The following is a 20,297-nucleotide window of genomic DNA, read 5'->3' as shown; positions in this document are numbered from 1 at the left end:
TCAGTTTAAGAATAAGGGGTAGGCCATTTAGAACGGAGATGAGGAAGAACTTTTCAGTCAGAGAGTGGTGAAGGTGTGGAATTCTCTGCCTCAGAAGGCAGTGGAGGCCAGTTCGTTGGATGCTTTCAAGAGAGAGCTGGATAGAGCTCTTAAGGATAGCGGAGTGAGGGGGTATGGGGAGAAGGCAGGAACGGGGTACTGATTGAGAATGATCAGCTTACCGTTGTGTTTTTTGTTGTTTTTTTGTCCACAAGGAATTTTTTTTTTTATTAGGGTGGAAGGGGGTTGTAATAATGCAGGGGTGGCCAAACCACGGCTCGCGATCTACATGCGGCTCTTTGACCTTTAATATGCGGCTGGTGGAAATATGTTGGCTGAGCTCCTTTTTTCATCACAGTGAATATAAAAGGTAAATAAGAAAAAATTCCAAGGCTTATAATTATTTACTGGGTATGAATTGAGACCCCATTGGTATAAAACGTAAGTTTAATGTTCATGGTTAGTAAAAATATTTAAGAATTTAAATCCTGATTTTATTGCTAAATCTGAGTGAGGCATTGTTGTTTAGTGCTGGGGGAGGGAATGGTGGGAGGCAGAGGGATTAAAGACATTTCAGGTCAGCAAGGGTTACAGAGGAATGTCAGAAGACTGAGGTCATGGGTAAGGGGGTTAAAGATTTGGGTGTGCCGGGGGAGTGAGATTGGTCACAGGTGGCTTAATGAGTCTAGCTAGGCCCAACCACACTCACGTCAGTGTAACACAAGACGTTGAACTGTGCAGGCCTAGTTGGTACACTTCAAGATACAAGTTTTATTTAAAGTGTCTGTGAACATTTTACAAGATGGAGACCCACAAGACCACTACTAGCAGTAAATAGCGGCTTTAATAGCCTGATATTTGTAGCATTGTCTGTTTGTCATAAAGATATTATGATAAGACTATAATTTTGTAAGTCAAGTCAAGTCAAGTCAATTTTATTTGTATAGCACATTTAAAAACAACCCACATTGACCAAAGTGCTGTACATCTGATTAGGTTCCAATGGGAGAAAAAAAATGAAGCATACAGTGGCACGCAAACAGTTCACAGCGCCTCCTCAATGAGCCTCAAACGCTAGGGAGTAGAAATAGGTTTTGAGCCTGGACTCCCTCTCCCCATCAGAACTGCCCCCTCCATCGACTCCTTTGAGTCGATGGAGGGGGCAGTTCTGATGGGGAGAGGGATGCTGTTCCACAGTCTAGGAGCTGCAACCGCAAAAGCGCGGTCACCCCTGAGCTTAAGCCTAGACCGCGGGATAGTGAGTAGCCCCAAGTCGGCCGACCTGAGGGACCTGGAGTTAGAGAGGGGGGTTAGAAGATTTTTGATGTGGGGGGGGGGGGGGTGTCCATTTAGGGCTTTATACGTGAATAGGAGGAGCTTGAAATTGATTCTGTACCGTACAGGGAGCCAGTGGGGAGAGGCCAGAATCGGGGGTGATGTGGTCCCTTTTACGGGTACCCGTCAGGAGTCTCGCTGCGGCGTTTTGGACCAGTTGCAGGCGGGACAGGGAAGATTGGCTGATCCCAGGTGGTATCTGATTAAAATATCTCTAATTTTATTGGTTTGCTTTTTTTTAAACATATTTTCCTCCATCTTTTGACCTGATATTTACTAGGACAAATAAATATCATTAAAAATATAATGTTTTCCTTTTTAGTTTTAGTTTTGGCAGTCTAATTTTATGTTACTGAAATGCAAATTCGCACATTTTTCTTAGAAGTTCCCGTAGTTCATTACCATATTAAATACGCTCAATATAGTTCAAACAATCACCAGTCAAGATTTTGAAAGCATTTGGTATATATGTGTACTTTGTGATTACTGAAACTAATACAAATTAACAGTTTAAAAAACTGCATACATGAATAAATATCATTGCATACATGCATTTCTTAATATTGATATAAAATTTTTGGAACAAAATGTGTCTGTAACAATAAAAACGTATGTGTAAATTTTGTTCATGTCTTGCGGCTCTCAAACATCTGAACTTTATCGTATGTGGCTCTTACATTAAGCAAGTTTGGCCACCCCTGTAATAATGCCACCTTTGGTTGGAGGATTGTAAATAGACAATAGGTGCAGGAGGAGGCCATTCGAGCCAGCACCACCATTCAATGTGATCAGGGCTGATCATTCTCAATGACTCCGCTATCCTTAAGAGCTCTATCTAGTTCTCTCTTGAATGCATTCAGAGAATTGGCCTCCACTGCCTTCTGAGGCAGAGAATTCCACAGATTCACAACTCTCTGACTGAAAAATGTGTTTCCTTATCTCAGTTCTAAATGGCCTACCCCTTATTCTTAAACTGTGGCCCCTGGTTCTGGACTCCCCCAACATTGGGAACATGTTTAGAAGGATGAGAGGGGATCTTATCGAAACGTATAAGATTATTAAGGGGTTGGACACGTTAGAGGCAGGAAACATGTTCTCTGAATACATTCAAGAGAGAGCTAGATAGAGCTCTAAAGGATAGCGGAGTCAGAGGGTATGGGGAGAAGGCAGGAACAGGGTACTGATTGAGAATGATCAGCCATGATCGCATTGAATGGCGGTGCGTACAGGCTCGAAGGGCTGAATGGCCTCCTCCTGCACCTATTGTCTATTGCCATTGGCTTTCTTCACTGCCTGCTGTACCTGCACGTTTACTACTGTTTTTTGTTTTGGCGGGGGTGGGTGGGGGGAATGAATGAAATGTCTGATTTCTATGACTATTAATAGACTTCTGAATGAGTTCTGTATGTCCATGTGTGAATAATGTTGTGTGGAACTGCAGGCCCATCCACTTTGTGGTCAACACTCCCACCGTGTGGTGATCCGCTGCACTGCAGGGCCGGCCACTGTGATCAACACGCCCACCGTGTGGTGATCCGTTGCACTGCAGGCCCGTCCCCTTTGTGGTCAACACTCCCACCGTGTGGTGATCCGCTGCACTGCAGGCCCGGGCACTTTTCGTTCAACACTCCCACCGTGTGGTGACCCGCTGCACTGCAGGCCCATCTAATAATTAATAATTAATTAATTAATAATCCTTGTGTAGGAAAATAACTGCAGATGCTGCAGTAACTCAGCGGGTCAGGCAGCATCTGTGGAGAACATGGATAGGTGACGTTTCACAGAGTGCCGGAGTAACTCAGCGGGTCGGGCAGCATCTGTGGAGAACATGGATAGGTGACGTTTCACAGATTGCTGGAGTAACTCAGCGGGTCGGGCAGCATCTCTGGAGAACATGGATAGGTGACGTTTCACAGATTGCTGGAGTAACTCAGTGGGTCGGGCAGCATCTGTGGAAAGAGGAAATGGGTGACTTTTCGGGTCGAGACACTTCTGAAGAAGGGTCTGAAGGGTTCAGTCTGAAGGTCTCGACCCGAAACGTCACCCATTCCCTCTCTCCTAGATGCTGCCTGACCCGCTGAGTTACTCCAGCATTTTGTGATAGCTTCGATTTGTACCAGCATCTGCAGGTATTTTCCTACACTACGAATGTGTTACAGACACCAGGTGCAGGAGGAGGCCATTTGGCCCTTCGAGCCTGTATGCACCGCCACTCATTGTGATCGCGGCTGATCGTCCACAATCAGTAACCCGTGCCTGCCTTCTCCCCATATCCCTTGATTCCACTAGCCCCTAGAGCTCTATCTAACTCTCTCTTAAATCCATCCAGTGAATCGGCCTCCACTGCCCTCTGTGGCAGAGAATCCCACACATTCACAACTGGAAATGTTTCTCCTCACCTCAGTTTTAAATGGCCTCCCCTTTATTCTTAGACTGTGGCCCCTGATTCTGGACTCATCCAACATTGGGAACATGTTTCCTGCATCTAGCTTGTCCAGTCCTTTTTATAATTTTACACGACTCTATAAGATCCCCCTCTCATCCTTCTAAACTCCAGTGAATACAAGCCCAGTCTTTCCAATCTTTACTCGTATGACAGTCCTGCCATCCCAGGGATTAAACTGGTGAACCTACGCTGCACTGCCTCAATAGCAAGGACGTCCTTCCTCAAATTAGGAAACCAAAACTGCACACAGTACTCCAGGTGCGATCTCACTAGGGTCTCACTAGGGCCCTGTACAACTGCAGAAGGACCTCTTTGCTCCTCAACTCAACTCCTCTCGTTATGAAGGCCAACATTCCACCAGCGTACGACAAGGTTAGTTTGAGTGAAACAATTTCTCGCTGAGTTATTAGTTTATTTATCGGTTTGTTTTCACATCCTGCATGTGGAGCGAATAATTAGCTGTAGGATCAGTCTGTTTATCTGTTGTTGGTGATTCTTCAGCAAGGCCGCCTGGCCCTTGGGCCTTCACGGAGTTCCTAGGCCCTGTGGAGCCTGGAAAACTAGGCCCGGTAAAGAGCCTGGGCCTCGGTTAGTCCATAAGTCCTCGGGAGCCTTGAAACAAGGCCGCGTTCAAGCCTAGGCCTTGTTTAAAGTACTTTGGAGCCTCAAAACTAGGACCAGATAGCAAACTGGGCCTCGATTAGTCCGCACGTCCTCGGGAGCTTTGAAACTAGGCCGCGTTCAAGCCTAGGCCTGTTTTAACGTTCTTTGAAGCCTCAAAACTAGGCCCAGTTCAGAGCCTGGGCCTTGGTTAGTCTGTAAGTCCTCAGGAGTCTTGAAGGGGGGAGGGGGTGAGGGGGAGGCCCTTCCACCCTTCCAGTCCCTACTAGAACAGTCTGTCAGACACAGTCAACCTCCCTCCCCTCTCTCTCTTGCTCTCCCTCCCACTCTCCCCCACTCCCTCTCTCTCTATCTATTTCTCGCCCCACCTTTCTCTCCCCCTCCCCCTCTCTCTCTCTCTATCTCTTTCTCCCACCCTTTCCCACTCCCTCTCTCTCTCCCCCTCTCCCTCTGTCTCTCTTTTCCTCTTTCTCCCCCTCTTTCTACCCCCTCTCCCTCTCACCCACTCCCTCTCATTCTCTATCTCTTTCTCTCCCTCTCTCTGCCGCCTCCCATTCCCTCTCTCTAACCCCTCTCTCTCTCCCTCTCCCTCTATCTCTCCCCATCTCTTTCTCCCCCTCAATCTCTCTCTCTCTCTTATCCCCTCTCTCCCCCTCTCTCCCCCCATCTTTTTCTCTCCCCCCTCTCTCTCTCTCTCTCTCTCCCCCTCTCTCCATCTCTCTCTGTGGCCTGACTCACTGAGTTACTCCAGTTCTGTTGCGTCTATCTTAAGACAGAAACAGACAACAGGTGCAGGAGGAGGCCACTCGGCCCTTCGAGCCTGTACGCACCGTCATTCATTGTGATCGCGGCTGATCATTGACAATCAATAACCCGTGCCTGCCTTCTCCCCATATCCCTTGATTCCACTGGCCCCTAGAGCTCTATCTAACTCTCTCTTAAACCCATCCAGTGAATCGGACTCCACTGCCCTCTGGCAGAGAATCCCACACATTTACAACTGCAAACGTTCCTCCTCACCTCAGCTTTAAACGGCCTCCCCTTTATTCTTAGACTGTGTGGCCCCTGGTTCTGGGCTCGCCCAACATTGGGAACAGGTGAACCTACGCTGCACTGCCTCAATAGCAAGGACGTCCTTCCTCAAATTAGACCAAAACTGCACACAGTACTCCAGGTGTGGTCTCATCAGGGCCCTGTACAACTCAAAAATGCGTCAACATTCAATCTCTCCCTCTCTCTCTCTCTTTCCCACTCCCTCTCGCTCCCTCTCTCTCTCTACCGCACAGAACTGCTTTGAGCTCTACATCCCCAATAATCATGACCAGTTGATCAAGGCGTGCAAGACAGAGGCTGATGGCCGGGTGGTCGAGGGGAACCACACCGTGAACTGAATATCCGCCCCTACCCTCGATGGTGGAATGGATCAAATACGAGAGAGAAAGAGAGAGAGAGAGAGAGAGAGACCGAGAGAGAGAGAGAGAGAGAGAGAGGGGGGGGGAGAGAGAGAGAGGGGGGGGGAGAGAGGGGGAGAGAGAGAGAGAGGGGAAGAGAGAGGGAGTGTGTAGGGTAGTGTTAATGTGCGGGGATCGCTGGTCGGTGCGGACTCGGTGGGCCGAGGGGCCTGTTTCCGCGCTGTATCTCCAATCTAAACTGAAGCAAACTAAACTGCTGTCTCCCCGTTCAGTAGATTTCAAAAGAATTCAAAAGCAATCTGTACAGTCCAAGTAATTTTGAGTTTATTTCAATTACAGTATTGGAAGCAACAATGCACATCATTCAAATAAACGCGATCTTTCAATTAGCTTGTCGTGTGTGTCAATGGTTGTGTACATTTTCCAAATCACTGAAGTAACATGAACTGTATCTATTACATTGAACTAGTCATTGAACGGAGTTAATAATACCGTAGCGACTTTTGACGAGAAGGGTCCAATCCCATTACATTTAAAAAATATTTTCACAAAAGTAATTTCTGTTCCGTTGCCGGACGCGGTTAACGCGTTAAAATGAACGGATCGACAGCTCTGATTCCACTTGCTGTTTATTTCTCTCTTCCCACATTTACATTCCCCCTGGTTTTATTTCCGCGCTCACTGGGGTTTTTTTTACGACGCGGAATTTGGGGATTAAATGGGAGCCGTTCAGCGCCGACCTGTTGTCCACCGGGTTTCTGCCCCACAGCCCCTGAGCCCCGCTCCTGACGCCGGTCCCGGGACCCGACCCTTTTACACACCCGGAGCGGAACCGGAGCAGATTCTCAGCCACTGGTTTACATCCCAAGTCTTGAAGAAAGGATAAAGTTTCTCCGTGAATTTATTCCCAGTGAAGGTGTGGAGATGGGACTTGGTGTCCGCGTCGTAAAATGAAACAGTCCCGGACTCGTAACTGAGATAAACTCCCACCCTCCCGGGGATGGGACGGGCGGGGAGACGGGATGGAGGGGAGGTGACTGCATCAAACTCGTCATCCCACCGCTCGATGCTCCAGACTCCAGTCTCCGGGGTCAGTGTGACCGTTCCCTTCCTCTCCACAGACTCTGCGGCGACTCCCAGACTCCAGCCCTCACTCCCCTCCACCTCCCAGTAATGTCTCCCCGATGTGAATCCCTCCGATCCCAGCACACACAGCCAGCCTGTAAACCTCTTCCCGGTGTCAGGGAGACTCCTCTCGGTCCCGGTCCATCTCACCCTCTTCCGATCCTCAGACACCTCGAGCTGCGCATGCGCTGTTTCCACATCCAGGGTGACGGAGACTGGGGGGAGAAGCAGAGAATCAGAGAGTCCCCGGGGGTCGGGGGGAGACTCGGGCAGCGCGGCCCCGGGACCGGGGGAGAGGCCGCTCGGCCTCAGGCACAGGCGGGTGGACAACTGAAACCCTGCCCGGGGTTTCACCCACAACCACATCGGGTGGACAACAGACATCTCTCCCGGAGTTTTTAACCGGGCTGGAGAGGGGAAATCCCGCGGGTTATAGGGAACGGGAGGGGGAAGGGGAGGACGAATGCGGAAAGTGAGGTTGAACGAGAGATAGACAATAGACAATAGGTGCAGGCGTAGGCCATTCAGCCCTTCGAGCCTGTACGCACCGCCATTCAATGCGATCATGGCTGATCACTCTCAATCAGTACCCCGTTCCTGCCTTCTCCCCATACCCCCTCACTCCGCTATCCTTAAGAGCTCTATCCAGCTCTCTCTTGAAAGCATCCAACGAACTGGCCTCCACTGCCTGCTGAGGCAGAGAATTCCACACCTTCACCACTCTCTGACTGAAAAATTTCTTCCTCATCTCCGTTCTAAATGGCCTACCCCTTATTCTTAAACTGTGGCCCCTTGTTCTGTACTCCCCCAACATTGGGAACCTGTTTCCTGCCTCTAGTGTGTCCAATCCCCTAATTATCGTGTAATGTTTCAATAAGATCCCCCCTCATCCTTCTAAATTCCAGTGTATACAAGCCTAATTGCTCCAGCCTTTCAACATACGACAGTCCCGCCATTCCGGGAATCAACCTAGTAAACCTACGCTGCACGCCCTCAATAGCAAGAATATCCTTCCTCAAATTTGGAGACCAAAACTGCACACAGTACTCCAGGTGCGGTCTCACCAGGGCCCGGTACAACTGTAGAAGGACCTCTTTGCTCCTATACTCAACTCCTCTTGTAACGAAGGCCAACATTCCATTGGCTTTCTTCACTGCCTGCTGTACCTGCATGCTTCCTTTCAGTGACTGATGCACTTGTCACCCACCCGCTTGATGCTCCAGACTCCAGTCCACTCCCGTTCAGTGTGATCACGGCAACTCCACCCCACATTGCGGGTGTGGATGGAGAAATAAGGCGGGTATTCAAATATCTTGCCGGTAGATGGTGAGGAAGAGGCAGATTGGAAGATGATGAGACTGGTGTGAGGGGTAATTGGAGGTGGTTAAAGAGGAGGTAGAAATGTGGGGTGGAGTTGCCGTGATCACACTGAACGGGAGTGGACTGGACGGGCGAGGCAATCTGCTACTGGTTACTTGCTTTATTTATTGGAGGGTGGATTTGATGCGTCTGTGCAACCAAGAACACTCTGATCTCATTGTGAAGCAATATATGAACTTCACTGAGGGACTTGACAATATTCCGCATGTAAGGCTGGTCCAGAAAGCGAAGGCAGGTGCGATCCAAGACGAGTTGGTAAAATGGATCCATAACTGATTTGGTGGTTGGAGGTAGAAGGTGTAATTACTGAGTTTGTGGAGAACGGGTATTATTGTGGACAGCAAGGAAGTCTGTCAAAGTCTGCAGCAGGATATAGGCTAGATCACCGATACTTTATTGTCATGCAGGTATATCAATACTGGAGGACGCAGTTTTCTTTACACAAAGAGATGTTAATAACTGGAATATTTTGCCCAAGTAGGTGGTGGAATCAGATGTCATCACGACATTTCAGAGGCATTGCGATTTAGCAATCAAAGCATAAAATAACACGGTTCTATTTGGCCCGGAAAAAAGATGGACATGGACACGATGGGCTGAAGGGCCTGACCCTGTAATGTACAACCATGGCTCTCTGGCTCCAAGAGTACTGAAAGGCTGAGTCTTCACAGCCACCAGTGCAGGGAATTCCTAAGGCTCCCCAGACTTTGCGTGCAGCAATGACTCCATGACTCTACCTCATTGCGTGCAGCAATAACTCCAATGACTCTACCTCCGCTACATCGACGACTGCATTGGTGCTACCTCTTGCACCCATGCAGAACTCACTGACTTCATACACATCACCTCCAATTTCGATCCTGCCCTTAAATATACCTGGACTATCTCTGACATCTCCCTCCCGTTTCTGGACCTCACCATCTCCATCACAGGAGACAGACTAGTGACGGACATTTACTATAAATCCACTGACTCGCACTGACTTCTTCCCACCCGGTCCCCTGCAAAAAGTCTATCCCCTACTCCAAATTCCTCCGTCTACGCTGCATCTGCGCCCGGGATGAGGTGTTTCACACTAGGGCTTCCGAGATGTCCTTGTTCTTCAGAAAACGGGGCTTCCCCTCCTCCATTATAGATGAGGCTCTCACTAGGGTCTCTTCTACATCCCGCAGCTCCGCTCTTGCTCCCCCTCCCCCCACTCGCAACAAGGACAGAATCCCCTCGTTCTCACCTTCCACCCCACCAGCCAGCGGATCCAACATATCATCCACCAACATTTCCGTCACCTACAACGGGACCCCACCACTGGCCATATCTTCCCATCCCCTCCCCTCTCTGCGTTCCGCAGAGACCGTTCCCTCCGTAACTCCCTGGTCCACTCGTCCCTTCCTACCCCAACCCCGGGCACTTTCCCCTGCAACCACACGAGGTGCAACACCTGTCCCTTTAACTCCCCCCTCAACTCCATCCAAGGACCCAAACAGTCTTTCCCGGTGAAACAAAGGTTCATCTGCACCTCCTCCAACCTCATCTATTGCATCCGCTGCTCTAGATGTCAACTTATTTACATCGGCGAAACCAAGCGCAGGCTCGGCGATCGCTTCGCTGAACACCTGCGCTCGGACCGCATTAACCAAACTGATCTCCCGGTGGCCGAGCACTTCAACTCCCCCTCCCATTCCCAGTCTGACCTTTCTGTCATGGGCCTCCTCCAGTGCCATAGTGAGGCCCACCGGAAATTGGAGGAACAGCACCTCATATTTCGCCTGGGCAGTTTGCAGCCCAGTGGTATGAACATTGACTTTTCCAACTTTAGATAGTTCCTCTGTCCCTCCCTTCCCCTCCTCCTTCCCAGATCTCCCTCTATCTTCCTGTCTCCACCTATATCCTTCCTTTGTCCCGCCCCCTGACATCAGTCTGAGGAAGGGTCTCTACCCGAAACGTCACCCATTCCTTCTCTCCCGAGATGCTGCCTGACCTGCTGAGTTACTCCAGCATTTTGTGAATAAATCGATTTCTACCAGCATCTGCAGTTATTTTCTTATAATGACTCCTTATCTCTGTCCTAAATGGTCCAGCCCACATTCTGAGAGGGTGGCTGCTGGCTTCAGACCCCTCAGACAGGGGGGACAACCCCGCTACACCCAGCCCACTGAACAGTCAGATCTCCTCAAATACAACTGAACTCTCGAGTAGACAATAGGTGCAGGAGTAGGCCATTCGGCCCTTCGAGCCAGCACCGCCATTCAGTGTGATCATGGCTGATCATTCTCAATCAGTACCCCGTTCCTGCTTTCTCACCATACCCCCTGACTCCGCTATCCTTAAGAGCTCTATCTAGCTGAGTCTACTCAAGCTGAGTACACAGGCCGAGTCTACTCAATCTCACCCGCACAACACATATCATCACAGAAATAAGTATTGTCAATCGTTGCTGCATTCCTCAGTGCAAAGCGTATCTTTGTTTAAGTAGAAAAAAACATGACAGGAAGAAAGTAGATACGGGAGTAGGCGCCGCTCCTCAGGCACATCCTCTGTTCAATGTGATCATGGCTGATCTAAGATGGCTCCAATTCCTCTTCAGTGTGACGTCCCCATAACCCGCAGTTTAATGATCTATCCCATATCCAACTATTTTCCCTTGACATATATCCAAAAATCTGGTCTGACGCCATTAATTAGGTCACACAATTCCAGATATTTACTGCCATGCTGGAGAACCAACTTCAACCCTCTGCATGGTACGCGGTCTAGATGTTTGGATCTGATAGAATACAGGGCGAGTTACACAATGGAGCACAGCCATGGCCTGAAGTCAGAAGACAGCAGGTTGTTGGTGGAGGGATGCACACTGGAGGCTCTCACAAAGGGTGTGCCATAGAGCTTGATGCTCTGTCCATTGTTGGTCGTTATTTATATGGGCGCTTTGTGTGAGTATGTGGGTGGCATGGTTAATAGGTTTGTGGAGGACACTAACATTGATGGCGTCATGGACAGAGAAGAAGTTTATCTGAGATGAAGAGTGATCTTAATTAGCGGGTATAATCGGCTGAAGAATGGAAGACAGAATTTTCTGAAGTCTAAAGATTGAGGGCATCAGTTTAAGGTGAGATGGTAAAATTGGGAAAGGCAGTGAAGGTCAATGTTTTCAGATGGTGAATGGTCGAGAGATACAACGAGATGTCAGAGGCGGAGGCGGGTACAATTACTGCGCAATGCTTACATTTGTGGTGTAATCAATAAGAATGGAAACTGAACAAGTTTTACCTCGTTGAATGACACAGGCTTCTCTCCACAACGTGTTCAACACAAAGTGGCGATGAATCTTTTCAATCGGCAAGGCCCTGTCTGTCACTGACAATGTATTAGCCTCATCACTAACCCTGCAAATATTTAACAGCTGGTTAGAATCTGATCTTCAACAATTTCGGAGCTGTTCTACAAAAACATGCACCGTTTCAATCAAGAGTGTATCCTACCTCCTTTTCCGACCAGCTGCCTCCTGAAAGAAACAAAACACAAATCTGAATAACTGGGCCAGAATATCTGCATCCCGACAACCAAAATGGCAAGCAAATTGCCACAAGATTCGTATTTACCAACTCTTATTGCGGCAGCCACACAATAAAGTGGATACAGTATTTCCGTAGGGACAAAGAACACACGGAACGCACATGAGAATTATGCCATCATTGAGAGGGGGCATGTTACGGGGAAGAATGAGAAGATGGTTGGGTGTTATCTGAAGAAGATGGCAGGGAATGAAGGGGTGGAACGATTTAAGATTATCTGTGGATTGAAGTGGGTGGGGCGACTAACAGTATTCCTACTTTTAGGGAGAACAAAATTCAAAGATGAAATATGGGATGGCCTTTAATAAATCCCATTAGTAATGCAGCAAAGGGAACGTGGAACGCAATCACACAAAAGTGGCCGAAGCCAATGCTGGAGATACATTGAAGGGGAAGCTGGATAAGCACAAGAGATTTGCCCCTGTTTGCCCCATTCCCTTCAGGTCCAATTCATGGATAACAGATGACAAACGATGATGTGTCTGCCACATTCTAGATTTCAATGCTAATCCCCACAATGTGGCCATGGATAATCTTGCCCAGGGCAGAACTCCCCCTTTTTCCCCATTCCCCTCATGTTCAATTCCTGGAAGTTTCAACAACAAAAATGTCTCTCCTTCTGGTTCAAATACTGCCAACAGTTTAAATCCCCAAATGTCTCTGGGTTGGAGAATTCCAGAGATTCACTGCCCTCTGTCCAGTCTTGGACCTTGGAGACAATTGTAAAACGACTCTTCATCCTTTTAAACTGCAAGGAATATCGATCCAACCTCGATAAGGATAGCTGATGAGACAACCCCATCATCCTGCAATGATCCCGATGATTCACTTTTGTGTTGCCTCCATTGCTGTAACATCGTTTCATGGTTAACGTCATGAGCAAGGTGCTCATGATGTGGGTCGGATAATTGTGACAACCCCCTCGACAAGATTCTACAAGTGTATTACCAGCAAAAGAATAACCGGCGGCGAACATTCCCCTTTAAGAGCAGAAGGATAACTAGGGATAGGACAGGTCAAAAGACAATAGACAATAGACAATAGGTGCAGGAGTAGGCCATTCAGCCCTTCGAGCCAGCACCGCCATTCAATGCGATCATGGCTGATCACTCTCAATCAGTACCCCGTTCCTGCCTTCTCCCCATACCCCCTCACTCTGCTATCCTTAAGAGCTCTATCCAGCTCTCCCTTGAAAGCATCCAACGAACTGGCCTGCACTGCCTTCTGAGGCAGAGAATTCCACACCTTCACCACTCTCTGACTGAAAAAGTTCTTCCTCATCTCCGTTCTAATTGGCCTACCCCTTATTCTTAAACTGTGGCCCCTTGTTCTGGACTCCCCCAACATTGGGAACATGTTTCCAGCCTCTAATGTGTCCAATCTCTAATTATCTTATATGTTTCAATAAGATCCCCCCTCATCCTTCTAAATTCCAGTGTATACAAGCCCAATCGCTCCAGCCTTTCAACATACGACAGTCCCGCCATTCCGGGAATTAACCTAGTGAACCTACGCTGCACGCCCTCCATAGCAAGAATATCCGTCCTCAAATTTGGAGACCAAAACTGCACACAGTACTCCAGGTGCGGTCTCACCAGGGCCCGGTACAACTGTAGAAGGACCTCTTTGCTCCTATACTCAACTCCTCTTGTTATGAAGGCCAACATTCCATTGGCTTTCTTCACTGCCTGCTGTACCTGCATGCTTCCTTTCATTGACTGATGCACTAGGACACCCAGATCTCGTTGAACTCCCCCTTCTCCTAACTTGACACCATTCAGATAATAATCTGCCTTTCTATTCTTACTTCCAAAGTGAATAACCTCACACTTATCTACATTAAACTGCATCTGCCATGTATCCGCCCAATCACACAACCTGTCCAAGTCACCCTGCAGCCTTATTGCATCTTCCTCACAATTCACACTACCCCCCAGCTTAGTATCATCTGCAAATTTGCTAATGGTACTTTTAATCCCTTCGTCCAATTAAGTGCTGTTGAGGAGGTCAGATTCCAATGTGTATCCCAGGCTAAAATCATTAGACTGCCTTCACGGGGATACTCTAATGCCACAAACTCCTTTCCCTCTAATGCTGACCATACAAAAGACTTCCCCCATGGTCTTATGATCCCTGCAGATTTTCCTTCTTTTCGGGGAAATATTACACGTTCACTAACTCAGTGACAAGGTCACAGCGACTCTTTCTCAAGGGGTTTGCAGGCCGTGTTGAGATCCCACAGTTTAATCAGGAGGTCCTTTCGTTTGGGAAGAACAGCAGCACGGCACTGGAACAGACGGAACATTGACCCAGCTCTGAATTACTGGTAAATGATGCATTAATTTCAGAAATGTCACCCACCATGTTGTGACTGTGCAGTTTCACTTCGCCTAACAGCAGGGTAACCGCTCACCTTCAGAAATATCCCGTTGTCTTTTTGATCCATCTGATTCTGCAACGTTGAGAGTTCCTTTTGGATCGAATTTAAATTCGCTTGAATCTCTTGAAGACTTTTCTCCATTGGGTGTCGAATCTTCTCCTCTTCTTCCCGGATATCCGCCAGCACGCATCGCTCTTTCTCAGTGAGAATCTGGTGCAGTTCAGCGAAATGGGATGTCATCTGTGACTGTAAATCGTGTGACTGTTCCTGTGAAAGGGAAGGTGAAGATCAATATGTCATATTACTCTATTGTGTTTCCTAACGATATGGGAGGGGTTAGTTGACCAATTACCCTTGTGGCATGGAGCACAATAATAAATCATTTGGCCCACCATGTCCTTGCTGCCCTTTGTAGACATCTACGATAGTCCCATTCACTTGATTTAATCCGTGTCTTTAATTACCGTGGCAAATCAAAAGCGTATCTTAATGCTTATTCCATTTCGCCTGCCCCTTCATTCCCACTCATTCGCCCACCGCCCACTTTCACGAGCATAACATGCAGTTTCCACCTGGTCATCTAACCCACCTGACTTTGGGATGTGATATGAATCCCTCGCTGTCACAGGGAGAATGCGTAAATAACACGGACAGCTCCGAGATCAGACTAGAACCATGTCACCAGAAGAAGGAGACACCAGCAAGGCGTAGAGTCACATAGGTGACTGTGTGGAAACAAGTCAATAGACAATAGACAATAGGTGCAGGTGGAGGCCATTCGGCCCTTCGAGCCAGCACCACCATTCAATGTGATCATGGCTGATCATTCTCAATCAGTACCCCGTTCCTGCCTTCTCCCCATACCCCCTGACTCCACTATCCTTAAGAGCTCTATCTAGCTCTCTCTTGAATGCATTCAGAGAATTGGCCTCCGCTGCCTTCTGAGGCAGAGAATTCCACAGATTCACAACTCTCTGACTGAAAAAGTTTTTCCTCATCTCAGTTCTAAATGGCCTACCCCTTATTCTTAAACTGTGGCCCCTTGTTCTGGACTCCCCCAACATTGGGAACATGTTTCCTGCCTCTAACGTGTCCAACCCCTTAATAATCTTATACGTTTTGATAAGATCTCCTCTCAGCCTTCTAAATTCCAGTGTATACAAGCCTAGTCGCTCCAGTCTTTCAACATATGACAGTCCCGCCATTCCGGGAATTAACCTAGTAAACCTACGCTGCACGCCCTCAATAGCAGTCCAACTTGCACATGCCACCCAAGGTGACGCACCTACTCTGGTTCTACCTGCCCGCTTTTGGCCCAAGTCATTCTAAACCTTTCTAATCCATATCGCGGTCCAAATCTATATATTACTAAACCTCTCATCTTGTATATATACATATTTGACCCGAAATGGAGCCAAAACGCACAATAAGGCAAATCTTACTCACCATTGCCGTCCGGTTCAAATATCTGTCCTATTTTAAAAGTTATTCACTTTTTAAACTTAATTTTTTTTAAACTTCAATAAATGCCTTTTCCACTCTCCCTACGCGTCAGCCGCGCCTGCGCAGTAATACCTCCGTGTCCGATGTCACAATGGGAAGCCCGAGTCCGCGCCTGCGCAGGTGGGGCCCGTTGATGTTAAGGGGGTCGGAGTGGGTGAGTGGGGGGGGGGGGTTGGGGGAGGGGACGATGCTACACAAATGCAGGAGATGTTTTGACCCAACGGGTCCACAGCAGCTTGTGTATTGTATACGTTGTTATACCTGACTCAACCTGTCCCATACCCCCACCATATGTTGTGTGAAAAAGATTCGTAGTAAATCTTTCCCCTCTCACATTAAGCATATGTCCCCTGGTTATTGATTCCGCTAGTAGGGATAAAAGAGGAAAGTTGACAGGAGTAGAATTGGGCCATTCGGCTCATCGAGTCGACATCGCCACTCATTCGTGGTCTCATCCAATATTCCTGCCTTCACCCCGTAACAATTGACACCTGTTCCAATCGGGAATGTGTCTCTCTCTGCCTCAAAAATATCCGCTGGCCTCCACAGCCCTCTGCGCAATGAGTTACACAGATTAACTACCCTCTGACTAAATAAGTTCCTCCTCACCTCCTTTATGAAAGTGCGCACTTTAGTACAGAGGCAATGACCTCTCGTCCTCGACTGTCCCACCAGTGCAAACATCCTTTCCACATCCACTCCATCTAAGTGCCTTCCCACCCAGTGACTCTCCATAGCTCCAACCCTCGACTCCTGGGCTTTAGAGAGGTGTCCTCACGTGACACACACATCACGTTGACGAAAACTGCACAAGATCTGGTAATCAAAATTGGAAAACCTCACCAGAACTCCAGAAATCTTTTCTTGCTGTTGCTGCTCCATTTGCTGCATCTCTGATTTCTTTTTTGTGAGAGATTCGAAGGAAGATTTCACCTGATTCTGGCATTGGGTGTGAGATCAGAGAAGAAATTTGTTAGCCAATAAAGAAGAGATCACACAATGATGCGATCAAAATCGGTTTGCTATTACCTTGTAGATTTCAACAGCTTCCTCTATCGGTAAGAAGCTGTGAGTCTTGTGTTCCATCGCATCTCGACAGATCACACAGATCAGTTTCTTATCTGTCTCACAAAACAGCTTCAGTTCTTCCTGATGTTTCTCGCAGTGAAGTTTACTTTCCTTCTCCGTCCGATTTAGGCTCAGTGTTCGAACTTTCTCAGTCAGTCTCGCCAAGGCCCGATTTACTTTGAGGGCGCGGTTTGTAAACTCCTCTCTACATTCCGGGCAGGAGTTTCTCTCCTCCCTGTCCCAACTCTGTGTGATACAGGAGCGGCAGAAGTTGTGCCCGCATTCCAGTACTACCGGATCGGTGAAGAAATCCAGGCAGATGGGACAAACTACCTCCTCGGTTAAACTCTCGACCGAATCTTTCGCAGCCATTGTAACTCCGCCTCTTCCTGGTTCAGTGTTTTCCACTGCGCGCGCTGCCGTCTCCGGCAATGACCTTATTTGTCTGCAAGTGTTCAGTGTGAAGGTGTCCTGGCCACTTCCAACTAATCACTCGAGGGAGGGGTCAGTTAAACATTAAACCGGCCTGAATATAGACCAAAGCGGAGAGATTGCCCTGGGATTGTGTAAGGCAGGACAGAAAGGGACAGGGACCAGCGCTAAGGAGGTGTAACTGAGGAGGCGTTGCACCTGTTGGGCAGTGGAACCCGCCGCCCGCATCTCCGTTCACAGCCCGGGATCAGGATGGAAGTAATATTATTAAAACATATTTTAATCCACATCATTTCACTCGTCTCTCGCGCTCCATTCTTCAGGTGCATCTATATTTGGGTAAGCCGTGCATCATTTCATATTAAGGATGTCCAGTGTGGACTAATGTGTTCAGTTTTTGTCCACTCTGCTGTTTGAAGAATGTGGATACATTGGAAAAGATGTAGAGATACTTATGAGGACGTTGCCAGGGTCTGAGGGCCTCGCTGTAGGGAGAGATTGGGCAGATTAGGACCTTATTCCTTGGAGCGCAGGAGGATGAGGGGTGATCTTATAAAGGTGTGTGAGATCGTGACGGGAATAATCCCGGTTTTGGACATGGTTATTAACTGAAGGGCCGCAATCCCACAGGAACTGGTGAACTGCTGAGAGCGGCGCGGTCACTCTGCAAACCAGCGGGACAGTCCGGCTTCCGTCTTTCTTTCTCTCTTTCTTACTTTCGTTCCTTCCCTAAACTCAAATTAACACATTTACCATGCGGGAGATCGTGCACATACAAGCCGGCCGATGTGGCAACCAGATCGGAGCCAAGGTAATTATTGTATCTGAGACTTCTATTGTTGTAATTTTTTTAAATCCCCGGCGGTTTGCATATTAGGCTACTAAATTACATATTAGGCAACTAAATTTAAGGCAGCTCTTCGTCTCCAAGAAGCCCTTCTTGCTTAAGTCCATACTCCGCCATCTCCAGTTTAAATTCCATTTGGAATATTTTGGAGGACCAAGAAACAAGAACTCGAGGCATCAACTAGAGGTTGGAGTGCGGTGGCGAGGCACCGATTTAATTTAGGCGAACGAGGAATCCAGTGGCACAATCCAGGGACACAATGTAAATTATTTTTTCGCACCTTAAATACAGTTAATCGCCTCGGATACTTGAAAAAAATAAACTGTCTGAAAAGCGATGAGCGCAACACTCGTATTTTGTTAAAGATCCAACTCGGTTGAAGATCAAATGTCCTTGGAAATGGCCGAGCGATCTACTCAGAGGGCGATTAGTGATGTGCAATAAATGCTGTTCGTGCCGCGACATCTACATCCTGAGAAATTGATCACTGACTTACATTAATTCCTTAATAAGAAGGTTAAGTTTTGTTTATTAAGAACAGCCTTGTATTAACTCAGGAAGCTGATGAAAAACAATGCAAATAATAGCACAATGTATTACTCAAGTTATTCAACCAGGTAGGTCTTGCGGACCCTCCTTTTCATTTCTCTTGTCATACCGGATTGTGTTTGTCACCGCCACCGTCCTTTTATTCCAATAGACATGATACATATTCTAGAATAGATCTATTTTTGATTTCAGCTCAATTAAGGGGTAGAATAGGGGGGGCGTGTCCAATGTCTGGCTGAGTAGACATAACTTTTCAGCACTCCCGAGAACAAAGCCCTAAACTACCAAAAAAAGACGCACTAAAAGAATTCAAGTACTTTAATTTAAAGTTAAAAGTATAAAGAACGTACTGATGAACCCCAAGAAAGAAAGGAAGGGAGCACTGCTGCCACTGAAGCCAAGAAATCCACCGAGGGTATCAAGAAAGAAAATCGAAGGTAGGCCTACAGCCACGACGGAGCAGGGGCCTGGATTTGAGGAGCTCTCAGCAGGCGCAGAGGCATGGCCCTCTGGTGGCCGAGAGGCTCAAGTTTCGGAATCGAGTGAAGATGAGGGATCAAGCAGTGAAAGTGGAAACAAACAAGAACGGGATCAAGAAGATACAGAGATTAAAATTAAAGCGATGTTTGAAGAAATTATTAAAAGGCTCACGAAAATTGAAGGAGCTCACAAAGTGATGGAAAAAGAAGTGAAAGCATTGAGGATAGATAATAAGGAACTGCATAACGATAATAAGGAGCTTCATAAGGACAATATCGAAATATATAAGACTTTGAAAAAAATGGAGGGGGACTTTCAAACAGTGATAAACAGAGTGGATAATATAGAAATGGAGAACGAATTGTTAAAATCCAGAGTGGAAAGAAATGAAGATAGTATTACTGCTGCAACAATTGAAAGCAAAAAGATCGTGGAAAAGTTGGATGCCTTGGAAAACTACAGCAGGAGAAATAATGTTAAAATTGTTGGCTTGCCAGAGGGAGTTGAGGGGGAAGACCCAATCAATTTTTTTCAAGATTGGATAGTGACTAGTCTGGGAATAGATAAACAAGGACCGATGGAAATAGAAAGAGCACATAGGGCTCTAAGACCGAAACCTACGAATAATCAAAAGCCAAGATCTGTGTTGATTAAATTCTTAAGATACCGAGATAGAGAATTGGTCCTCAAATCAGTCGGAATGAATATAAGACAGGGAAAACCAATAGAGTATGAAGGTACCAAAATAATTTTTTACCCAGATATTAGTAATGTCTTGTTGAGCAGGAAAAAAGAATTTAATAAGGCAAAAAATATTTTATGGAAGAAAGGATATAAGTTCATTTTACTGCATCCTGCTACTTTGAAGATCATGATCAACATTGAAGAAAATAAATTTTTCAAAGACTTTGTCAGAGCACAAGAATTTGCTGAAGAATTGCCATCGAGAATTGGTGAAGAAGATCCGTAAATGAATGATTATTAACAAGATTTGTATACTATAGAGGGGATCAATTGTATTAAGGATAGTTAATTTTTAGAAGTACTTGAAATATCGGGGGGGGCTGGAGAATATGCATGCTCTACCATAATCATGGGCACAAGTGGT

General features: G+C 47.2%; 3 protein-coding genes across 3 annotated transcripts in view; 1 reads left to right on the top strand and 2 right to left on the bottom strand.

The window, feature by feature from the left end:
• The window catches only part of LOC144602606 (zinc-binding protein A33-like), a 313,416-nt gene that overhangs the window by 198,637 nt on the left and 94,482 nt on the right, over nt 1-20,297 (top strand). The gene's annotated exons all lie outside the window — the stretch shown is intronic.
• Nucleotides 1-20,297, bottom strand: part of LOC144603025 (nuclear factor 7, brain-like) — a 424,775-nt gene that overhangs the window by 394,780 nt on the left and 9,698 nt on the right. The window lies entirely within an intron of this gene.
• Nucleotides 6,375-17,253, bottom strand: LOC144603036 (zinc-binding protein A33-like). Its single transcript, XM_078416167.1, has 6 exons — nt 16,843-17,253; nt 16,657-16,752; nt 14,344-14,577; nt 11,838-11,860; nt 11,626-11,741; nt 6,375-7,193 (listed from the first exon to the last, which is right to left on the bottom strand). Exons 1-6 carry the CDS (start codon nt 17,251-17,253, stop codon nt 6,667-6,669), a joined length of 1,407 nt encoding a protein of 468 aa, XP_078272293.1. The 3' UTR covers nt 6,375-6,666.

The sequence above is a fragment of the Rhinoraja longicauda genome, chromosome 19, assembly GCF_053455715.1.
Source record: "Rhinoraja longicauda isolate Sanriku21f chromosome 19, sRhiLon1.1, whole genome shotgun sequence".
Classification (NCBI taxonomy): Eukaryota; Metazoa; Chordata; class Chondrichthyes; order Rajiformes; family Arhynchobatidae; genus Rhinoraja; species Rhinoraja longicauda.
Note: the sequence above shows the minus strand (reverse complement) of the source record. Positions and strands in the feature narration are given on the sequence as shown.